Source organism: Nannospalax galili, unplaced genomic scaffold (genome assembly GCF_000622305.1).
Source record: "Nannospalax galili isolate Female #2095 unplaced genomic scaffold, S.galili_v1.0 scaffold346, whole genome shotgun sequence".
NCBI lineage: Eukaryota > Metazoa > Chordata > Mammalia > Rodentia > Spalacidae > Nannospalax > Nannospalax galili.
This window is the reverse complement of record NW_008357637.1, coordinates 10,344-31,601: the sequence shown is the minus strand read 5'-3', so window position 1 is coordinate 31,601 and position 21,258 is coordinate 10,344. Positions and strand designations below refer to the sequence as shown.

At 41.8% G+C, this 21,258-nt stretch overlaps 1 protein-coding gene across 2 annotated transcripts in view; it reads right to left on the bottom strand.

Annotated features, from left to right (window-relative positions):
* The window catches only part of Myo3b (myosin IIIB), a 422,761-nt gene extending 405,636 nt beyond the window's left edge, over positions 1–17,125 (bottom strand). Inside the window, exons 1-5 of one of the 2 annotated variants that reach the window (XM_008855235.3) lie at positions 16,933–17,125; positions 15,940–16,074; positions 5,358–5,462; positions 5,026–5,125; positions 2,055–2,131 (exon numbers count right to left, since the gene is read on the bottom strand). In XM_008855235.3, coding sequence (XP_008853457.1) covers positions 2,055–2,131; positions 5,026–5,125; positions 5,358–5,462; positions 15,940–16,074; positions 16,933–17,082 — 567 coding nt within the window. In that variant the 5' untranslated portion in view covers positions 17,083–17,125. The remainder of the gene's footprint in view (positions 1–2,054; positions 2,132–5,025; positions 5,126–5,357; positions 5,463–15,939; positions 16,075–16,932) is intronic. The other variant, XM_008855233.3, reaches the window with a different exon arrangement.
* Positions 17,126–21,258: the final 4,133 nt, after the last annotated feature.

The following is a 21,258-nucleotide window of genomic DNA, read 5'->3' as shown; positions in this document are numbered from 1 at the left end:
AGGTTCTCCTGTGTGATTTTCAGGCAGTCTGGCAGCCTGGCAGGAGCCCACTTCCACATGTAAATAGGGGATCCCACAAAGTACCTATCAGCTAAGGCTTCTTTACCACTACCCCAGTATAAAGTATCCTGGTTTTCCCTCAATAATTGAAGCTGGATCACTGAGACTTGGAGCCGAGCTGAGTCACTGAATAGAGGGGCTGTACCACTGACTGAGCTGAGTCCTGTGTCTTACTGCCTACGATCCAGCCTTCCCGGAGAGGGCTTTCTCTTTGTAAGCCACAACTCACGGAAACCCAGCTTTAGCCGTCCTGCACCTTCCTGCATGATCCGGCAGCTGACGGATCTCGCACCTCGAGGAAGTGCACGGGTGAAATTGGGGCGGAACCCGACCGGGCCAGCCCTCGTAGCAGGACCCACAGAGACTGGAGAAGCAGGGACCCACCAGCAACGCGGAGCAGACGAGCCGCGGGACCCACCACTTCCCAGGTGCGCACTAGCAGCTGGCGCCCCGAGATCCCTGCACCCCCATATAGTTTCATATTTTTAAACCTGTTTAAGAAACACTTAAGATAAGCCGGGTGTGGTGGCGCACGCCTTTAATCCCAGCACTTGGGAGGCAGAGACAGGCAGATCTCTGTGAGTTCAAGGCCAGCCAGGTCTACATAGTGAGTTCCAGGACAGCTGGGGCTACTAGGAGACCCTGTCTCAAAAAGACCAAAAGAAAAAAAAACACAAGATAAATAAACACTGTAATCTGCCAAGTTTTTCTTTGTTTAAAATGGATCTATCCACTATCCAAATAAAAAATGAAAGGCCATATGTGTTAAGGTTCAGATAGCCCCGCCCCCTCACCAACAGGGTTGCACAGACTTCAGATTTCTCAAACTCCTGAGAAAAGGGAACTGAGTTAATAAGCACCTTGGTCGTTGAAGTCAAGAGAAGCAGACTTTTCTCCACTATTTGGCCAACACAACAGGCTTTCCCTTTGATCTCTAAAGAGAACAGGTTTTAAGAGTCCTGCTTTCTCACTTCCCTGAGCCCAACTTTAAAAAAAATACATCTTCCCGCCTTCTGCAGGAAGCAGAAGCCTCCCCCTTTAAAAAAAAACAGCTCACGACCTGGGGCAGACATTTTCCCTGCCTGGAAGGGAATCTGTCCCATGTAAATAAACTCTATTCTGATGGAGTTTTATCTGTGTCCTGGTGCTTTCTCCTGATCAACCCTATTCATCATATGCCAACTTTTTACCTATCAATATGTGGTAGGGAGTATCAAAGAAATCTGAGCAGAGATTGGTGTGAACCAATTACTGTCTTAGGAGACCACACTGACCATCACATAGAAGACTGACCATGCAAACTGACTAGAGATGGAAAGGCATCTAGGGAGGTGGCCATCTGTGTCCTTTGATTTAAAGAACTTATTTGCTCTCCCCCAGACAGCTGGTTTCAGGTGAAGGTCATGGAACTGCATAATGAAATGCTGACCTGAGAGGCAAACTGAATAGGTGATTCATATATGCCTTACCAAGCTGGGAAGCTCTTGAACTTCTGCATGCCTCACTTCTGCAAAATTAGAACCAAATCTTGTTTTATTGCAGAAAGCCAACAATGCACACAAAAAAGCTGCTGTGATGTGGTAGAAACAACTAGGGTCACTGTATTCAGCTCTCTAGGCTACTTGGAGCTAAAGAGGATCGTCACCAAGCCCTGCATCACTGGGGCTGCATCCATCCAGCAAAGGTGACTTTTTCTAACACTTACAAAGGCTGGATGGACTTGCCAAGCCCTGACCCTTGGAGAAAGCTGGCTCTTCTGGAGAGTCACCTTTTCCTAATTGCAGGAAGGCTCCCTATGGACTAGCAATGACTTAATCCTACTTTTCAGAGATTAAGGCTTATCAGCATCCCTCACCAAACTAGAACTTTAGCGTTTTATAAGGATGAAGGATTTTATTATGCCTGAAATTTTTCAGACAGCATATGCCTTGCCCATAAAATCTGAAACACCAAGGGACTCAGCAAGTACAAAGGACTAGATGTTCCCTGCTTACCTCAGGGGCCATCCAGAAAGGGGTACCAACCGATGTGTTTCTCCGCAGACGTGTGCTGGTGAGTTGAGCTGAGACACCTGAAGGAAAAGATACCAGACTTCAACACTGAGCAAAGGATGCTAGACTAGAGGTTGGTAGTATTTCCTAGGAAAGTCAAGACAGTAAATATTTTGGGTTTCATGGATCACATGGTCCCTGTCAGAACTACTTAATGGCTGCCATCAGGCTAATGCAGTCATAGAAAATACATCGAAGAATGAGTGTGGCTGCACCCTAATAAAACTTTATTTATGGATGCTGAAACCCAAATTGCATATAGTTATCACAAATTACAATATATTCTTTTGGGACTGGGGATTTAGCTCAGTGGTAGAGCACTTGCCTAGCAAGCGCAAGGCCCTGGGTTCAGTCCTCAGCTCTGAAAAAAAAAAAAAAAGACAAAATAACAATATATTCTTTCAAGTTTTGAGCAATCAATTGGAAATATAAAAATCAAACCAGGTATGATGGCACATGCCTGCAATCTCAGGACCTGGGATCCTTCTTCTGCAAGAGGATCAAGAGTCTAGGGCCAGCCTTGGCTACCCATGAGTTTGAGACCAGTCTGAGCTACATAACAAGACCTGCTCTCAAACAACAAATGTGTATGTACACACACACACACACACACACACACACACACACACAATTCTTAGCTCATGGGCTATATACAAATTGGGCATATTTGGCCCATGAGAAGTACTTTGCCAGCCTTTGTGATGGAGCTTTTATCATTCTGTCTAAATCACTAGAACTTTCTTTTCCTAATAAATATTCCTGTGAATATAGCTATAAATTTGAAATATAAAGAAAAATAGCAACAACTAAGATCAACTCAAGATATCTTCCTATTATACTTCCCAATTATTTCAGCCAATTTCTTTCTTAATAAGCACTTCATTTTATGGAGGAAGAAGATTGGCATGTATTATCTATAATAGAACATCAGTGTAGACACAAAAAGATTTCAGTGCCTTATCTTGCCTATAAGCCTAGAAACTTGGCCAGAAAGTGATGTTTCTCAAATGGAAAAAGAAACTGAAAGTAGCATTATTATCTAAAGCTCAACATTGAAGACCTGAATTTTAATATTGTTTCAATGCCCTTTAATGACCTCTCTTCTCTGATCCATCTGGAAGTAAAGTGGAAGTGAATGCAGACTGGATTAAGTGTCTGGAAACCTGCCTTCCAACCCAATTATGTCTTTTACTAGTACATAACTGCCGTACCTAACTTTTCCCATCTTCAAACTTCAAACTTCAAATGACAACAATTACACCTAACAGAAGTTCTTCTAAGACCAAATGAGAGCATAATCATGTACTGTCCTTTACACATGTAAGAGGTTTTTTTATACCAAGCAGAGTCTAATACAGCCCTGAAGACAATGAGAGAGAAGTCTTCCCACTAATGCATGTAAGGACAAGAACTCTAAATACTGTGTGCTCCTTAGCAAAGGACACACCTCCAGAACATCAGATCTAGATGACATACCAAGGACCCACAGGGTGGTTGCTGGGTCAGCCATTTGCTTTTTATTTTTATTAGAAAGCCCCAAAAAGGCTGCTCCCCCCATACCTGAGACAAGGTCTTTACTATATTGTCCAGGCTGGCCTTACACTCCAGGCTCAAGGGATGCTCCTACTTTAGCCACCCCTGCAGTTGGGACTATAGACATTACTGTGACATAAATAATTTTCATTTTACCAAGTCCTCCACTTACAATATAGGTAAACAAGCAACAACACCTTTCTGGCTTCAGTTTTTAGAAATTTCTTTTGTGGAAACTGGATGTTGGAAAAGCTCTTTACTGGAAAGATTAGAAATTGTTCCTCTCTAGCCACTTGCAGAGCTGGCAAATGAATAAATCAGTATTAAATTCTGTCCTCGTGCTTCTAGTCTATTTCCCTTCTGACATATTAAATGTCCTCAGGATCCTGTGGAAACTCCATCTACTAGAGACACAGCATATTACTGAGGTTGTACCCTTCCTCCTATTACCAGAGAAGCACAGCATTAGACAACGTTCTTGTTCTACCCCTTTTTACTTGGTTTGCCACTTAAAAAACAGACCAACACAGCTAAAGCAACTTCTTTTATTTTTAAATAATTTCTTCCGCACATATAATTTGCTGACACATTTTTATACCAAATTATTTCTTACCAGTAAAGCAATGAATATAAAAATCGTCCATGTTGTTTTTACTATCATGACACTGATAACATTTTTAAATGATCTAAATGGTTTCTCATTACTTGTAACAAGGACCCCAAAGTACTAACTCATCTCAAACCCATTTAGAAGATTGAATCATTCCATATGCCTAAAAACGAAAACTAAATAGCTTGTTAGTTTATGAATATCAAAATATGAACATTGGGATAAGACATTTAATATTCTCTGGCCTCAGGTGACACTGTCTGCATTTCCTGTTAATGTTTCAGTTCAACCAGCCTCACATGTTGCAGTGATAATCACAATTTAACATCTCCCCAGGCCCAAAGGACTATTTTACCTTCTGTGTACTGGGAATAAGTGTGCCTAAGGCTAGTGAAAATCGTTTGAAAAACAAGCAGCTTTCTCTTTTCATATGAAAAAAAGAGAGATAACAAAATGTAAATTATAGACAATTGCCCTGGAATGGGAAATTCTTTTTTTTTTTTTTAAAAAAAAAAAAGGTTTTCTATGTTCTTTTGCAATATTTTTATTTTCTATCTTTAATAAAATTGCTTGGAAAGCTGAAAATAATTAACAAACAGCATCTCCTAGGGTGATCCATCTGGTAAGCCTGCCACACAGCAGCCTGTTTGCCTGGAAAAGTCCCTGAGCCTGTGGTGTAGCAGAGAGGCCCCCGTCTTCTGAGATTACAATAAATTGTCCCCTTTGGCTAAACTGCACACATCAAGAAAACAAATGACGCACAGCCATTACCAAAGTCAACGAGCTTAACTCCTCCTTCTGTTGTCAGAAGAATGTTATTCCCCTTCACATCACGGTGGATGATTCGGTGGTTGTGCAAATGCTGAAGTCCCTGTACAGCGTCCCAGCACCACCACATGACAGGAGAGAGAAAGGGAAGATTCATCCACTTGAATTACAGCAATCATTGTACTATCTAATAGTCTAATCCAAGTCCACATTTGGCTCTACCTTCCTGCTGTTGCTGATCCTTGACTATTACAAGGCTATTTTCCCTTTGTTAATGTGTAATATGAATCTAAGCAGTAGGCAAATCATTCCCTCTACTCCATGGGTATTCTTACCAAGAGGGCCCCGTACAGGATGTAAGAGATCACTGCTTCGTCCAGTCGTTCCCCACACCTGAGAAGGCCTTTGACAAGCTCAGTGACTGAGCCTCCGTTACACAGCTGCCAGAGGAGGTGCAGCACAGAGAAGGAGCCAGAGAGGCCAAACAAAAAGAAAAAACAAATAAAGTTAGAGAAAAAGTCTACTGTGTTCTGACAAGGTAGTACATTTGCAGATCACCAAACTCCAGCCTAGAATAATTAGATTGCAAATTTCCATTAGCCAATCAAACCTGGTTCTTTGTATATGTGTGTATTCTTTATTCAAAGTAACGATTTATGAGTGAATACACACATATCAAAAGCTGACTTTTAAATTGCCAAGTGAAATATAAAAGCACAATATAACTTGCAAACTTGATGGAGAAAGTATATTAGTAACCATGGTAACTTACTGGATATTTTTCACTTCATGTGACTATTGTCTATTTTTTCAAACATTACAAGGATGAGAAAGACTGGGAGATGCAAGATGGATGCCCTTGATGCCAGACAGGAAACAAATTGCAGTGATTTCAAACACCCCTACCTCCCATTCTGGCATTACGGGCATCTGAACCCTGAACAGCAACTATTCTAGACATTACAGAGTATGCCAGGCCTGCAGTATGGAGCTGCATCCCCAGTGCACTTCTTCTGTTCAACTTGAGGCTTCGGAGACTAAAATGCCTTTCTCCCTCTTCCTTCCCTCCTCTTCTGTCTCTCTACCTCCTTCCCTCTCTGCCCATAATTTAAAACAACCTAAAATTTCACCTGCATATCGTCTTTTATTGTATATTATACATCAAAGTACGAGTTCACAGAGCAGATATATCTTACTCTTTGAGCAATTTAAGGGTTTTCAAGGATAATCCTTACTAATTGCAGAAGTAGATGTACAGGTGTGGGTTTCCTGCACACCATCTTAAACAAGGCATCTGTAACTATTATAAACGGGCATGGAAATACCCTGAAATTGTAGGTAGAATAATCTATATACATTTTGCATTTTTCCGGGGAGAAAACTGTCATCAGAGTTTAACAGCTATCCTTGACCTTATGAAGGTAAAAATCCTGCTTCAGAGACTTAAGATCCCCTGGTGCTTTGTTGGCAATTTGAAGGGTTAACTAGTAAAAGGTCAGTGGTTCCCTGGTTGAGTGGATTGGTTTTTCTTATACAAGGGAACCTGAGCAACAACAGCCCTCCTAAAAGAGACACCTCTTTGTCAAGCTAGTAACACACTAGGATCTATTCAACTCTAATTATGAATACCTACACTTACTAAAGGGTGAGCATATAGTTTATTTGATGTGGGTATCATTCTCTGTTATATACTTGGCAGGTATCTTGTACAATAATAATCAGAGAGCCTGGAATTCAATTTGTACATTTTTTGGCATTTAAATATGTGACTAAAAATCTAATATGGAATTAGAAATCCTTCAAACTAGCACAAAATTACATCTCAGAAATTATTTTGTAGGGACCCTAAAAACAATAACACGTACTGAAGATTCCAATGGGGTTGCTACCATATTAAGTGATCTTGAAGCCCGCTGTCTGTCAATAACAAGTTTAACTGACAGCTCAACTCCACTGGCTCTCTTGTCACAAATGTTATATCCCAACATTATGTCATTCCTATAGTTTGGATGTTGAATGTCCCCCAAAGCCCATATATTAGAGAATTGGTCCCCAGGGTGACACTATTAGGAGATACTATAGGCCTTTAAGAGAAATGGCATTGTGGGAGGTCTTAGTTCTTTCGGGGCATAGTCCCAAGCAGTACTGTAGAACTCCCATCCCTTCCTCTTTCTTTTGCTTCCTGGACATGAGATGAGCCGTTTTCTCTATGAGAGCTCATGGACCTTGCCATTAGCACTGCCACTGAAGGCCAATAGCCATGGGTCTTCTTAACCATTGACTGTAACCTCTGAGCCAACGTTTTCTCTTCAGAAGCTAATTGTGTCAGGTATTTTGTTAGGCTGATGAAAAGACTAACAGAGTTTTCCAAAGGGCTCCAAATTCTTTGGGTTCTAGCTGTATATTGCATGACTCTGAGAGGACAAATAACATTCAGTGTCACCTTTTTCCACTCAATAGGCTACAACTAGCCAGTTTATCACTCATCACTCAATCATGAAATGGCACAATCCCCAGTCTCAAAAATGCTCATCACCAAGAAATGGGCATGTAAGTAACTAGGTATAGATGGTGGAGGTAGAATGTGCCTCTTTATGCTGGCATAAAGAGGAAGGGTACATTCTACTGAGGGAAACTGAGAGGGGATGGCCTGAGAAATTCTTCCAGAGGACATAGCATCTACAATGAATCTAAAAGATAAATGGGGTTAGTGCAGGTAGATAAGAAAGGGAAGAGCATCCAAGGCAAACAAGCTGGGGACATCCTGTATAAAGACAGGGAGCATGAAAGAATGGGGGCATTGTGTTTACATATTTGGATTCTAAATACTCTACTGCTCTTGGGACAAAGGAAGCTGGGGGGGAGCACCGGGAATGACAGGTGTGTCCTGCTGAGACCATGGGCTTTATTGCTCTATACTATCTACTACAACACAATGGCATATTGTGAGATAAGGAATGTGAGCAGCCCTAGAGAAGCTTTGGTGGTCTTGTTGTTCAGATCTACATTCTGGGAAGATGATTTGGGCAGTAGCTTAACAGATGGGCTAAGGAGGGCAGCAGCAGACCTGAGACAACCATCAGGAGTGTTGAAAAAGATCAGGGGGTGGGGCCTGGAAAAATGGTTCCGTTGATAAATGTCTTGCTGTGCAAGAATGATGACCTAGGTTCAGATTCCCAGTATCCACATAAAAATTCAGATGGCAGTGCTGGGGGAGGGGCCAGAAACAGGTGAATCCCTAGCACTCACTGGCCAGCTAATCTTGTTGAATTGGTAAGCTCTTGGTACAGTGAGAGACCCTGTCTCAAAGAATAAGGTAGAGAGCCAGGCCAGTGTGGAGGCACACACCTTTAATACCAGCACTCAGGAGACAGAGGTAGGCAGATCTCTGTGTTTTCAAGGCCAGCCTGGTCTACATAGTGAGACCCTGTCTGAAAAAACAAGACAATACAAAAAGCATGTGGAAGAAAGAATAAGGTAGAGAACTACTGAGGAAGAAAATCCATCTCCACACACATGCACATGTACCACACGCACACATGCACAACGTGAACACATGCTCACCTACACACACTACATATACACCAGAAAAAAAAAAAATCCAGAGAGACAGGGTCCAAAAGTCAAGTCACAAAGTGCTTATGTAATAGAATTAAAAGGAGTTTCTGGCCACTTCAATGCAGAAGGCAAAGACAGTCTATGGATACAACATGAAAGAAAATAAAACACTCGAGCAAATTCTGTAACTGGAATGCAAAACAGCTCCATCAAGACTGCTCCCCAGTGCAGCTCCTACTTTAGGGAGATGCATGCTTTTTCCTACTGAAGGAGAATACTAACATCCTACCAAAAAGAGATTACACACTGGGTGATGACCAAAGCGAACGCAATGCTGGAAATTTCCCCCTGAAACTTCCTGTTAGCCTCTCTCCCTCCCTACTCTGAGTGTGACCAAGTTTACAACAAGGGCCTCTTTAGCAGTGTTTTATATAGAGTGTCAACTTGGAAACTTTCTTCATAACTCCAGAACCTAGGAATGTATTAAAGGCAGCTATTTTTCAGCTGGATCAAAATTTAGCTGTGAATTTAGAGGGGAAAAAAAAATCTTACTCAGCCAGTGCCTTTTGTTAACAAAATGTCAGCGTTTAAGAGCTGTCTTACTCCCCAGAATTCACAGAAACATATAATCAAACTGCTTAAGGTACCTTTAAAGTAAGTTGTCCTGTGAAGTTGATAAGGTTTTAAAAGGGTAGGCTGTGCATTATAGAAAAAGACTTTGGGCACCTGGATATAAAAGGGGTAGCTATACACCAACATTGTCTAATCAGAGTCAATATTCAGTAAAATGGGCTGAACCTTTTAAAAGCATGACAAGAAATGATATTGAAATGTATTAAATAAAACAATCCCCATAGGGTTATAAGAAGGCAACCAAGCCTCCTACCCCAGTTGTGAAGGCTGGCACATCAGCCCTTCCTTCCCACCCACTCTGCCAGCCATCAGATTCAAATACAGAGGCATGTCTCCATGCCCAGAATTCCTCCCTATGCCCTCAGCATTCAGGAAATGAAGCAGCTGGATGCATCTAGAATTTAATAAGCATTTTGCTCCACCCTAAGAACAATAGAAAAATCATTTACATTCCACATCTCTTTTCTAAAACATCATTGAATATTAATTCAATTGCTGTGTGCATTTGTTAGGACTGTCATAATTTCAAACAATAAAATGTTCCTTTCTCAGTAAGCCATCAACTTCCCTCCACATTATTGAGGAATGGTCTATGCAACACAATCGCCAGACCTTTCTTCTAGTCTTGGCTCCTATTGTCAAGCATCTGCTGTACCAATGTGTTGATTTGACCTAGTAAAATGGCAGAATTAAGAGGAATTCCAGTAGATGGTCAAGGTCTTTGAAGGGTGTGAGATTCAATGAAGAGCGTAAAGTCAGAGTCAAAATTATTCTAGGAGGATCTGTAGGAAGCATGCTGTTGGACACTGTCCACCTCTCAGTAAGTTGAAAACAACACATTTTCCCTCCCATGTTGGGTCAGAGCATGTTTGTTTTACTGGTTAAGTCACTGACTCTCAGCTAGACAAATGAAAACTGCATCCCTTGAAACCCTGAAACTCCAGTCCAAATGGTGAGATGCTCACATCTTGAGAGGTATATGGACTCATGACTTCCAGCACCTGTCTCAGTCTCCCCTGAGCATGGATGAGTGCAACGGTAAGTGATCACTCCCATCAGCTGTTTCTTCTTAATTCTCTTTTGCTGAACACAAATAGCTCACACATGAGGTAATAGATGCCAATCTGCCTTTCAAAGCTCCCCTCTTCCTCCTGTGACAAGTTTGCTTTCCTCATCTGACCCCAGTATTCTATGACTCCATTCAAGACTTGACAGGGCAAATACAGTATTCAATGCTTAGGGCCAATCCCATCCTACCAACCCTGTTCCGGACCAGAGTCCTGCTAAGACACGCATCCTTTAGCTGATAAACTTAATTCATGTCACAATGTCAGTGGGTGAAGGTAGCTGGGTGTTTACCACTTCTAGTGATAATTGAAACTACACTTGACTTTAAGTAAAAGCAAAAGCTAAATAGAGTACATGTGTTCTCTCCTTTCCTCCTCCTCTCTCTTGCTTTGGCTCTACATACTAGATACTGAACTTATACTTTGGTCTCTGGGCAGGGTGAGGGAATAGATTTTTAAAAGCTAATCCTTTTTAGCAGAATCAATATTGTGGAAATGGCTATACTATCAAAGTTAATCACAGATTTAATACAATACCTATAAGAATTCCAACATTATATCTCGCAGAACTAGAAAAAACAATCCAATAATTTACATAGAACCATAAAAGACCACAAATAGCCAAAGCAGTGCTATGGAGTAAGAACACAGCTTGAGACAACACAATATTCGACCTCAAGTTATATTACAGAACTACAGTGATAAAGGCAGCTTGGTATTGGTGTGAAAACAGACTAATAGACCAATGGAACAGAATAGAGGACCCAGAAATAAAACAACAAAGTTATGCCCACCCAATTCTTGACAAAGGAGGTGAAAACACACATTGGAAAAAAGTTAGCCTATTCAATAAAAGTGTTGTCAAAACTGGATTTCTACCTATAGAAGAATGAACTTAGATTCACAACTTCACCTTGTACAAAAATCAACTAGAAATGGTTTAATTTAAAACCATAAACTCTGAAACTCCTAGACGAAAACATAGGGAATGCTCAGGACATTGGGGTATGCAAGAACTTCCTAAGTAGAACACCAATATCACAGGAACTAGCCGCAAGTATCAACAGATGGGACCATATGAAATTTAAAAGTATCTGATCAGCAAAGGAAACTATCAGTAGAGTACACCAACAGCCACAGAATGGGAGAAAATCTTTACCAGCTGTACATCAGACAAGGGGCTGATATATATCCAGAATATACAAAGAACTGCAAAAAAACAAATACCAAGGAAATAAAGCTACCAATCAACAAATGGGCAAATGAATAGACAGTTTCAGAAAAAAAGTGCAAATGGCTAACAACTACTTAAAAAAAAAAACCAAAACAGTCCAATACCCCCTAATTATCAGGGAAATGCAAATTAAAACTACTTTAAGATAGATACCACCTTACCCCAGTCAGAATGGCTATTATCAAAACAGCAAATGTTGGAGAAGATACAAAGAAGGAGCCCAGCTTATTCACTGCTGGTGGGAGCGCAACTTAGTACAACCATTACGGAATTCAATTTAGAAGTTCCTCAAAAAATTTAAAATGGATTTACCATATGACCCAATTATCTCACCCCTGGGCATTTAACCAGAGAACTCCTTATCTTACTATAGAGATATTTATATGCCCGTGTTTATCTCCCCACTATTCATTATAACAAGGAAAGGGGGCCAACCTAGCTGTCCATCAGCATATGAATAGATTAATGAAAATCTGGTAAATAAATGGATATTATTCAGCACTAAAGAAAGGTGAAATACAAAAATTTATATAAAAATGAATGGACCTAGAATGTATATTAAGTGAGGTCACTCAATCTCAGAAAGTAAAAGAACACGTTTTTCCCTCATAATGTGTACATATGCATATGTAAATAAATACGTGTGGGTATACTATAATATTTAGAACCGAGAACTAGAAAGGGTAATTTGCAGGAAAAGGAGCATTTTTGCCTTTTTTCATGATCAATGTGTGTGTTCAATTTTATGAATATTAAAGTAGCAGGAATCATTTCTGTATTCCATGAGTCCAGTAAATGTTGTCCCTTAGTGGCAGTGATCATGAGAGTTGGGCTTCCTTTTGATTCCACAGACCAACAGTGCAGTGGGAACTGGACACGACCTAACACTGATTTGTAGGATTTGCTGAATGAGATAATACCGTTATTGTTCTTGGTAACTACTTTTAATTTTGTTATAAATTTTCTAATTTTCTAATAAGGATTTTATTTAAAAAGCTAATTCTTGGTTTTAAAACAAAGTTTGTTTCATTTTTTTTTAATTATTTTTATTTTATGTGTATGAGTGTTATGCCTACATGTGTGTAAGTGCGCCTGTGTCGTGCAATGCCCACAGAGGACAGAAGAGGGCATCTGGAGTTTCAGAAGGTTGTTAGCCACCATGTGGGTGCTGGGAATCGAACCTAGGTCTTCTGCAAGAGTATGCAGTGCTCTTAACCACTGTGCCATCACTCCAACCCCTACAAAGTTTTTATTTTTAATTTTGATTTTTTTCCCTTTACAACCTTCTTTATGGTACTCTAAAAATATTTTCCAAAATTTGAGCATTTGGTTCATGTTGAAATGATTATTTTCTACCTGTCAAGGTTTTTGTTCTAAAAGAAAAAGGGAAAATGTAACTTAGTGCATATTAGATACTGTTTCTGAGTATTGTGTCTTCCTCAAAAGTCTGACTTCTTATTACATTTTATTTAGGTAAGAAAATGGGACTTACAGATTTTTTAATTTGATACTTACTTAAAACATTTTCACATTGTCCAGCCTGTTATGTGTGACTGTTTTCTCTCTTCATAGCTTTCTAATGTAGTAGGTGTCTCTCATGAAAGGGATTTTTGTTTGCTTCCTACTAATAAATTGGTAATGAATTTCAAAAGTGACATTTTTATTTGCTTTTGTTTTCAGGGTTCTGGTGATTTGAGGGGGTTATTAATAACATCTCCTATTCTCTAAAATTACTCTGCAGAATAACTCCTCACTGGTCCTTGCATTGTGTCCAGTAGGAAAAGAGCAAAGGCAATATAAATTTAATCTCAATGTATGAGATGAGGAGAACAATATTTTAAAAATCCTAATTTTATTATGTGAGTTTTCCAATGCAGACCTTTAAAAAGCTGCAGGTGGAACAGCACCCCAGGGGTGCACTGTGGCCTGTCACCATCCAGTTCTGTGAACAGTCAGGAAGTGCTTCTATCTTAGTGTCCCCAAAAACCTTGTGTTAAAGGGCTGGTCACCAGTGTATGATGCTAGTGGACGTAGTGGTGCCCTCAGTGTTTAGAGCCTAGTGGAAGGAAGTTAGGTCATTGGAGGTTCACTTTTGATGGAGATATTGGAGTACGGGTCTTTCTTTTTTCTCTGTTTTGCTTCCATGCCACCACGAAGTGAACTGTTTCTTCTACTGCATGTACCCATAATGATGTGCTACTTGCCCATAGACACAAAAGCCACCTGATCATGCAACTGAAACCTTTTAAACTGTGAGCCAAACAATCATTTCTTCTTTTTAAGTTTATATATTGCAGGAATTTTGTTACAGTAATAGAAACCTGACTGGCACACATAGTTTCTCTCCAATTCTATCAAGTAACTGGTCATGTGACTATAAGCATGTTGCTTCTTTCTCTGGCCCTCGGGCCCTCCATGGACTACCAGGAAACTGTACTGAAGGAAACTAGAAGCTTCTGCCAGTGTGAGAACTCCAGCAATCCCTGTTTCTATAAGACTCTGGGAGGCACTGGGCATATCCAGGCATGCAACAGCCAGCTATAGACATCCCATTCTGGGACAGAGAAGACTGAGGCTATTCAGCATGCCATGCTACCAGCTTTGGCAAAACAACCAGCAAAACCATAAATGCCAGCATACTGCACGCTGAGGAATAAGTCACTCATTGTCTTGGAGGGCCCTTATTATCTACCCACGGCAGCATAAAGCAGTCATGACCTGACTCCTCCTCATCTCTCACAGTCTTCCTGGCTGCCTTGGCCGTGCCTGCAGTGCTGTGGCTGCCGACTCGCCTCATCAGGACGACTGTTCACTCATGATTGCCTTTGGCATGAGTGGTCTCCAGCTTATAGCACAGCACATGGAGCAGACCCTTGACAGGCTCTGAAAAATGCCAAGAGGTTCCAGTTCTCTTTGTCTGAATGTACAGCTTTCTGGAGTGGGGTAGGATATACAAGGGAGGAAATGAATAAAAACCAAGATTTCTTGGTCACTGTATTTCTATGATTAAGCTGCAATGAGTTACAGAGCTCTTGCAGAGCTAAGGATACAGTCAGAGACCTCAGAAACAACAGCATTCCTGAACAAAGCAACAATGTTAAACTGCTTCATGGCAAGATAAAACTCTAATATTCTCATGGTGTGGGTGGAGGGTAAATTGAGACATTAATAAAACCTAAAAGGTGATAATACAGACGGGAATATATGATTTAATGTGCCAACAAGAGGCCAAGGATGGTTCCTAAAAGTGAAAACCTCTTCAATCTTTATATTGTAAGGAAGGAGATTCATATGACAGAAATATTTCAATGAGCTTCCTTGGCAGATTATCCTATTTGAATACAATGATGACTTCTCCACCCACAGTTGCCATGGCAGCCAGTACATGTTGTCCTAGGCTTAGGCCCTCCCAGAAAGGCTAGGACAAGAGGCATAAGAGGTGAAGGAAGGGTAGCTTTGGCACTCCTTTCTTAGGGTGTCCACATGTGTTCTTGTACCCCTGGATCACACCGATGACCACAGTCAAGGAGGAATGAGCTGGCTCAGAGGGACCAGGTCCAGAAGAGATCAGCACTGGCCCAATAAGAATGAGGCAACTGACCTGCCCTACTCTGGTTGTTTCAGTCTTGTGGGGAGTAGAGTTTAGAAGCCTTCCTCTTTTGCACCCAGATAAATTCATGCCCATTAATAGGAAAGAAAATGGGACTGTTGTGTTTACAGCGGGGCCTCCAGTTCTGCTGGGAGTGCCTACTGCCCCCTCCTCCTCCTCCTCCTCCCTTCTCTAGGAACTGCCTTCCACTACAGGAAACTGCCTCCCTGGGGCCACTCTTTCTGCAAGCAGCCTGTGACTGACCCATGCAGAGAAACAATTGAGGACAATCCTGCAAATACTCCCAGTCATCCATTTCCCCAGAGGATCTGCCAAGGCCTTGGTTACAACCACAGTGGTGTTTGATGTCTCCCTTGCCCAGTGTGCCTTCCCCACTTCCCTCTAGGCTAATCCCCTGCAAGAACTCTCCTTCCACACACAGCTTTCAGACTCAGTTTTCAAGAACCCACAAACATGAGCTGGCAAATTCAAATATAGCAAGTCAAGCACATCTTGAGATAGCAAAATTTGAAAATGAATTGTAATAAGTTAGAACATGAGTTCTTCAAGATGTTCCCAGTTTAGGGAACACAATAACCTGTGTTCACTCTGTGGTTGAAGAAAAGATAATTACATTTTTTTCAAAGCAGAAAAGCAAGAGTATCTCCTGCACATGTAGCTACTCTAAAAGGATTCCATACCTGATTAGATATGTGACACACAGGAGGGATCCACTCCTCCAGCCTGTACCTGTACGCTAGCCAACAAAACATCTGCTCTCCCCAGCACTCCACACTCTGTTCCAAATCAATGGTTACTCAACGGGAGCCCCTTACCTCCAGGACCAGCCACAGCTGTCCTCCCACACAACCATCCGCTTTGTAAAACATCCCATAAAACTTTACAACATTGGGATGATTGGGAAGAAACTTCAGAATGTTATATTCAGCCTCAATTTCTTCATCCATATCCTAAAATGGGGGAAAAAAGTAAAATAAAATACGTGCTTGATTAAGACTGATATATAAGGAAAGGTATAGACATGACATCATTTTCAAGTAGTCTGTTCGTAAGGCATATTTATTACAGGTTTAAGTTTTTTGAAACAGAGTCTCACAATGTAGCCCATGATAGCCTCAAATTCACAGTGTAGCCCACAATGACCTCCAACTCAAGATCCTCCTTAGCTCTCTGCCTCTCAAGTGCTGGAATTACAAGTGTGCACTACCTAACACTGGGCTTTACTACGTATTTAATGGCATCACTGTTATGTGTTCAAAATGCCCACAACAGACATTATGGTTCCAATTTAAGTCTTCCGGTTATTCTATTAATAACATTTCTTTATGATTTTCCCCTTAACCATAGTACTATAAATATCTTTTTGCTGAAAATGTCTAAATTTTCCAAACTTAGGCCCAGCACAGGATGGGTCCTAAACAACTCCACTGTGTAGAATGTCACTGAGCATGTTAACTTTGGTGCTCTGAAATAAGATGTCACCTCAGATGATTGAGTATCATGAGCCTGGATCATTTTGTAACTTACAGAAAGACCAGGGAGTGAAATATAGCACTCTTTCCAAGAGAGTAATTTTGAAAAGCTCAGGGGCCAAAGGCAAAACAGCAGTAAAACAGGTTAAAAAACAGTCTAAGTAAGTTTGAACTCCAAGTCAAGTCCTTTTCTTCACAGGCTCTGACAAATCATGACTCATTTTGAGATTTCATGCCAGCATTCATGAAAATTATCCCTAAAACCAAGAACAGAAATTGAAAGCCGAATGTATAGGAAATACCAGATTGTGGGTCCAGTTTACTCCCATTACTCACACTGACTGTGTCCAGAATTTTCACTGCAGCCAGACTCCCATCTCTCTTGTTGGTTACCTTGTAGACCTTGCCATAGGTACCTTTACCAATGGTCTCTATAATTTCCCAGGTGTCCATGGGATCTGGGAGGGATTCAAGCCTAAGCATCATAGGGTTGTAGTGAAACAATCCATACAGGTTTCCTGGTGAGGAAAAATTTCTGTTATTTGCAGTGGGTCACAGGAGTAAAGGTAGTGGGCTTCTGAAACAAAAATGTCTCATTTCTTAACCAGTAGTAGCCTCTGTTGTCCATTTTCTTTCCCCCTGTATTTTAAATGAATTAAAAGAATTCAAAGCAACCTTAACAAATGATAATAGAAGATAAACTGGCAAAGCAAAACATTTCTATTACATCCTAAAAGCACAACCGTAAGAGACTATGTGAGCACTTAGGGAGGAAGGACAGGCACCAGAGGAAGGTGCTGACCGTGTTTGAGCAGCTGTCTTGGTGGTGTTAAGAGGTGGCTGAGGCCAGGAAAAGTAGCTGAAAAACTGAGTCTAAAGCTCTTGCCCTACATTTACAGTAAACTTGACCAGGCTTCCCTGACTATCAATAGAAATGAATCCCATCCTCTGTGTGCAAAGTGAAAGTTGCACATGCCAGATGCCAGTCTGTGCACAGCACCCATTGACCAATCTTGGGGTTCTGTAAAGAGGAACGAAACTCAGGCCCCATCCACTTAGAAAGCACTTTGGATGCAAATCACACCAAGGTGCTGGCCAGAGCTGCCCGCACACTTCCTTTGTTAGCATGCTCGGTTTACAAAGGACAGAAGCTGCCCAGTGGAAGCATCATTAGCAAGCTCAGCATGCAAACGCTAGCCCCTTTGGGCTCAGGTGCTTTGGGGCCAGAGGGAGGTCTTAATCCTAGTTGCTTCTAAACCCACACAAAATGACTCAGGTTCTACCAGAAAGATCCATGGCTCTAAACCTCCACCGCATAGTTTGATGTCCACCTAGGGGAAGCGCACAGCCTTGGGCTGAGCACTGCAATTTGTGCTTCTAATTCTTTTCTGGACTGTAGTCTCCCAAAATAAAGCCCTGTAAGTTGGCACAAGAATTCACTTTTTTTTCTTTATCCTGCCTAACAGGAGCATTTAAAAAATATTCACGCTGAGCATGGAGACTCATGCTTATATCCTAGAACTCAGGAGGCTGAGGCAGAAGGACTGCTGTGAGTTCAAGGCCTGAGCTACATAGTGAGTTTTAGGTCAGCCTAGGTTAGAAAGATACCCTGTCTCCAAAACCAGATTTACACACACACACACACACACACACACACACACACACACACACACACACATGTGCAATAGGGTTTAGAATCACCATGAAAACATGCTTCTGGGTGTGTCTATGAAGGTGTTTCTAGAAAGGTTTAACTGAGCAGCAAAGACCCACCCTAACTGTGGTCACACCATAATAATGGCTAAGGTCCTGGGATGAATAAAAGAGAGAAAGGGAGCTGAACAGCATCATTGTCTCTCTCTGCTTCCTGACTGTAGATGCAGGGCAACCAGCTGCCTCACACTCCTGTTGTGATGATTTACCTGCCATCATGGTGGACTGTTTCCCTTGTAAACCATGAGACAAAATGAACCCTTGCTTCCTTAAGTTGCTTTGCCAGGTATTTTGTCACAGCAATAAGAAACAGAACTAATACAAAACCATGACAAATATAAAAACAAACAAAAAACCTTCACAAAACTAAAAAAGAACCCTATTCTCCAGTGGGCCTGCAGCCAGCACCATGAGGGCCAGGCAAAGCCACTGTTCAGGAAGGTCAGCTCGTTGAGTGACTCTGGCCTTCACAGGCTGCTTTCAACCTTCCAAGGAGCTACAAACTCGCCTCCCGTCCAGCGCTTCACAAAGTCAATCTTCCTCACTGTGTGTTCACAGTGTTTACCATATTTCTACATCTTCTGTGCTATTAGTTACTAAATACTTAGAAATTACTTGCTTTTTTCACTTGAATGTCTTTTAGAAGGCAGCTATGCTCACCACTATATCACCAATGCCACTACTTGAATGTCTTTTAAAGGCACTTTATAGCACACCACACATCAAAGTTAACTGATTATAGTAGAAGCAAAAGAGAATTATTCAAGTCCAGCCAGACACTGCTGCCTGCCCGTGGGCTCCAGAGTAAGAGTGTTCTTTCATAAAACTGGAGATCACCCAGGAATAGAGAGGAATTAAAGGTTGGCACAGCCTTTCCTAACTGTCATCAGAACTGAAGGAGAATTAATGAGCAAAGGAACAACTTTACCATGATGCCACTCACTGTTCTGTACTGTGAGGTCCCTGCACTATTCTATCATTGTGACAAAATCCCTGGGAAGCAACTTGAAAGTGGAAAGGTGTGTTTGAGTTCCTGGTTCAGGAGCTACAGTCCATCATGGCGGAGGAGGCAGGAGGGTAGGTGCAGGACCTGCTCTTTGGTGGCAGGAATGTGAGGCAGCTGGTCACATCCCAGGTGGCAGATAAGAAGCAGAGAACCTGGGCTAGTAACAGGCCGGGCTATCACCTTGCCAGTGGTCCACTCCCTCAACTAGGCCCCACAAGCTAAAGATTCCACAATCTCCCCAAACAGTGCCACCAGCTGGTGACCAAGTTGGGTTACATTCCACATTCAAGCCTTATGGATCCTCAAACTCCCCAACACCTAAGAGTATTGCCGTGGCTAGACTTGCACAGGTGCAGGAAGCAGGACAAGCCAGGTCTGCCAGATAGCCTGAGGAGACACCTGGAAAACCTTCTGCCAGCCCACATCTGCTAGTTAATACTGCCGGTCAATCCAATAGGATCTAGAAACACCTAGGATAAATCTCTGGGCATGTTCATGAGGAATTTTTTAGTTTAGATTAAGGGGGAAGATACACCCTAAATATGGGTGACACCATTTCATGAGCTAGGTATTAGACTAAATAAAATAAGGAAAAAGTGAGCTGAGTACCAGCATTCATCTCTCTCTGCTTCCTGACTGTGGATATAATGTGACCAGCTGCCTCACATTCCTGCCACCATGCCTTCCCTGCCACAATGAACCCACAAACTGTGAGCAAAATAAACCCTCTCTTCCTTTTGCCAGTCACTTTGTCACAGCAGCTAGAAAAGCAACTAATACACTATCTTCCCCTTGCAACAGAGACCCTTCTTCTCCACAGGCAGGAACATAAGCATATAGGGCTCAGTGCCGGACACATCCGCACTCCAGCCACAACGCCAGCACTATTTTGCCCTTCTCCTAGCTTCCTTATAAGAACAGGGGGTCCCAGCTCAGACATGTAGAGAGGGAAGATTTCATGAAGAAATAGCAAGATAGCCTGTGCGTGCCCAGGGTAGATGCCTCAGAAGAAACGGATTGTGCTCTTACCTCAACCCAGACTCCAGAGTAGCAGCACATGGTTAAACCAATCTCTGTTCTTTTTTGGAAATTAAAAAAAAATATTTATTATTTTTATTTTATATGTATGAGTGTATTGCCTGCCTGCATATATGTGAGTGCACCCGTATCATGCAATGCTGTGGAGGTCAGAAGAGAGCTTCAGATTCCCCTGGAACTGGAGTTAAGGACAGTTCATAGCCACCATGTGGTTGCTGGGAATCGAACCCAGGTCCTCTGCAAGAGCAGTCAGTGCTCTTAACCCCTGAGCCATCTCTCCAGCCCCAAAATTTTTTTAAAAATTATTTTTAGTCTATGTGTATGAGTGTATTGCCTGTAGGTAGGTAGGTGCACCTGTGTTGTGCAGTGCCTGCAGAAGTCAGAAGTGGGTGTTGGATCCCCTGGAAGTGGTGTTATGGAGGGTTTTGTTAGCTGCCATGTGAGTGCTGGGACTTGAACCCAGGTCCTCTGAAAGAGCAGCTAGTGCTCTTAACCACTGAGCCATCTCTCCAACCCCATATTCTTTTTAAGATTAAGTTTGTTACTTACTATGGATATATTTGTGTGTCTCTGTGTCTCTCTGTGTGTATGGCACACATGCTTGCACGCACCTGTAGAGGACAGAAGAGGGCATCAGATCCTCTGAAGCTGGAGTTAAAGGCATTTGTGAGCCACCTGATATGGGTGCTAGGAGCTAAACTCCAGTCCTTTGCAAGAGCAGCCAGCACTCTTAACTACTGAGACATCGCTCAGCCTTCCAAGCCCCTCAGCCTGTGGTCGTTGGTTACAGCAGCCTTTGCAAGCTAACATATCTCATTTTACAAAAGAAACTGAAGCTCAGATTAGCAATCTGCTGCTCAGAGGCAGTGTAGGAATTGCAATCCAGATTTGCCTTCCAATTTCAC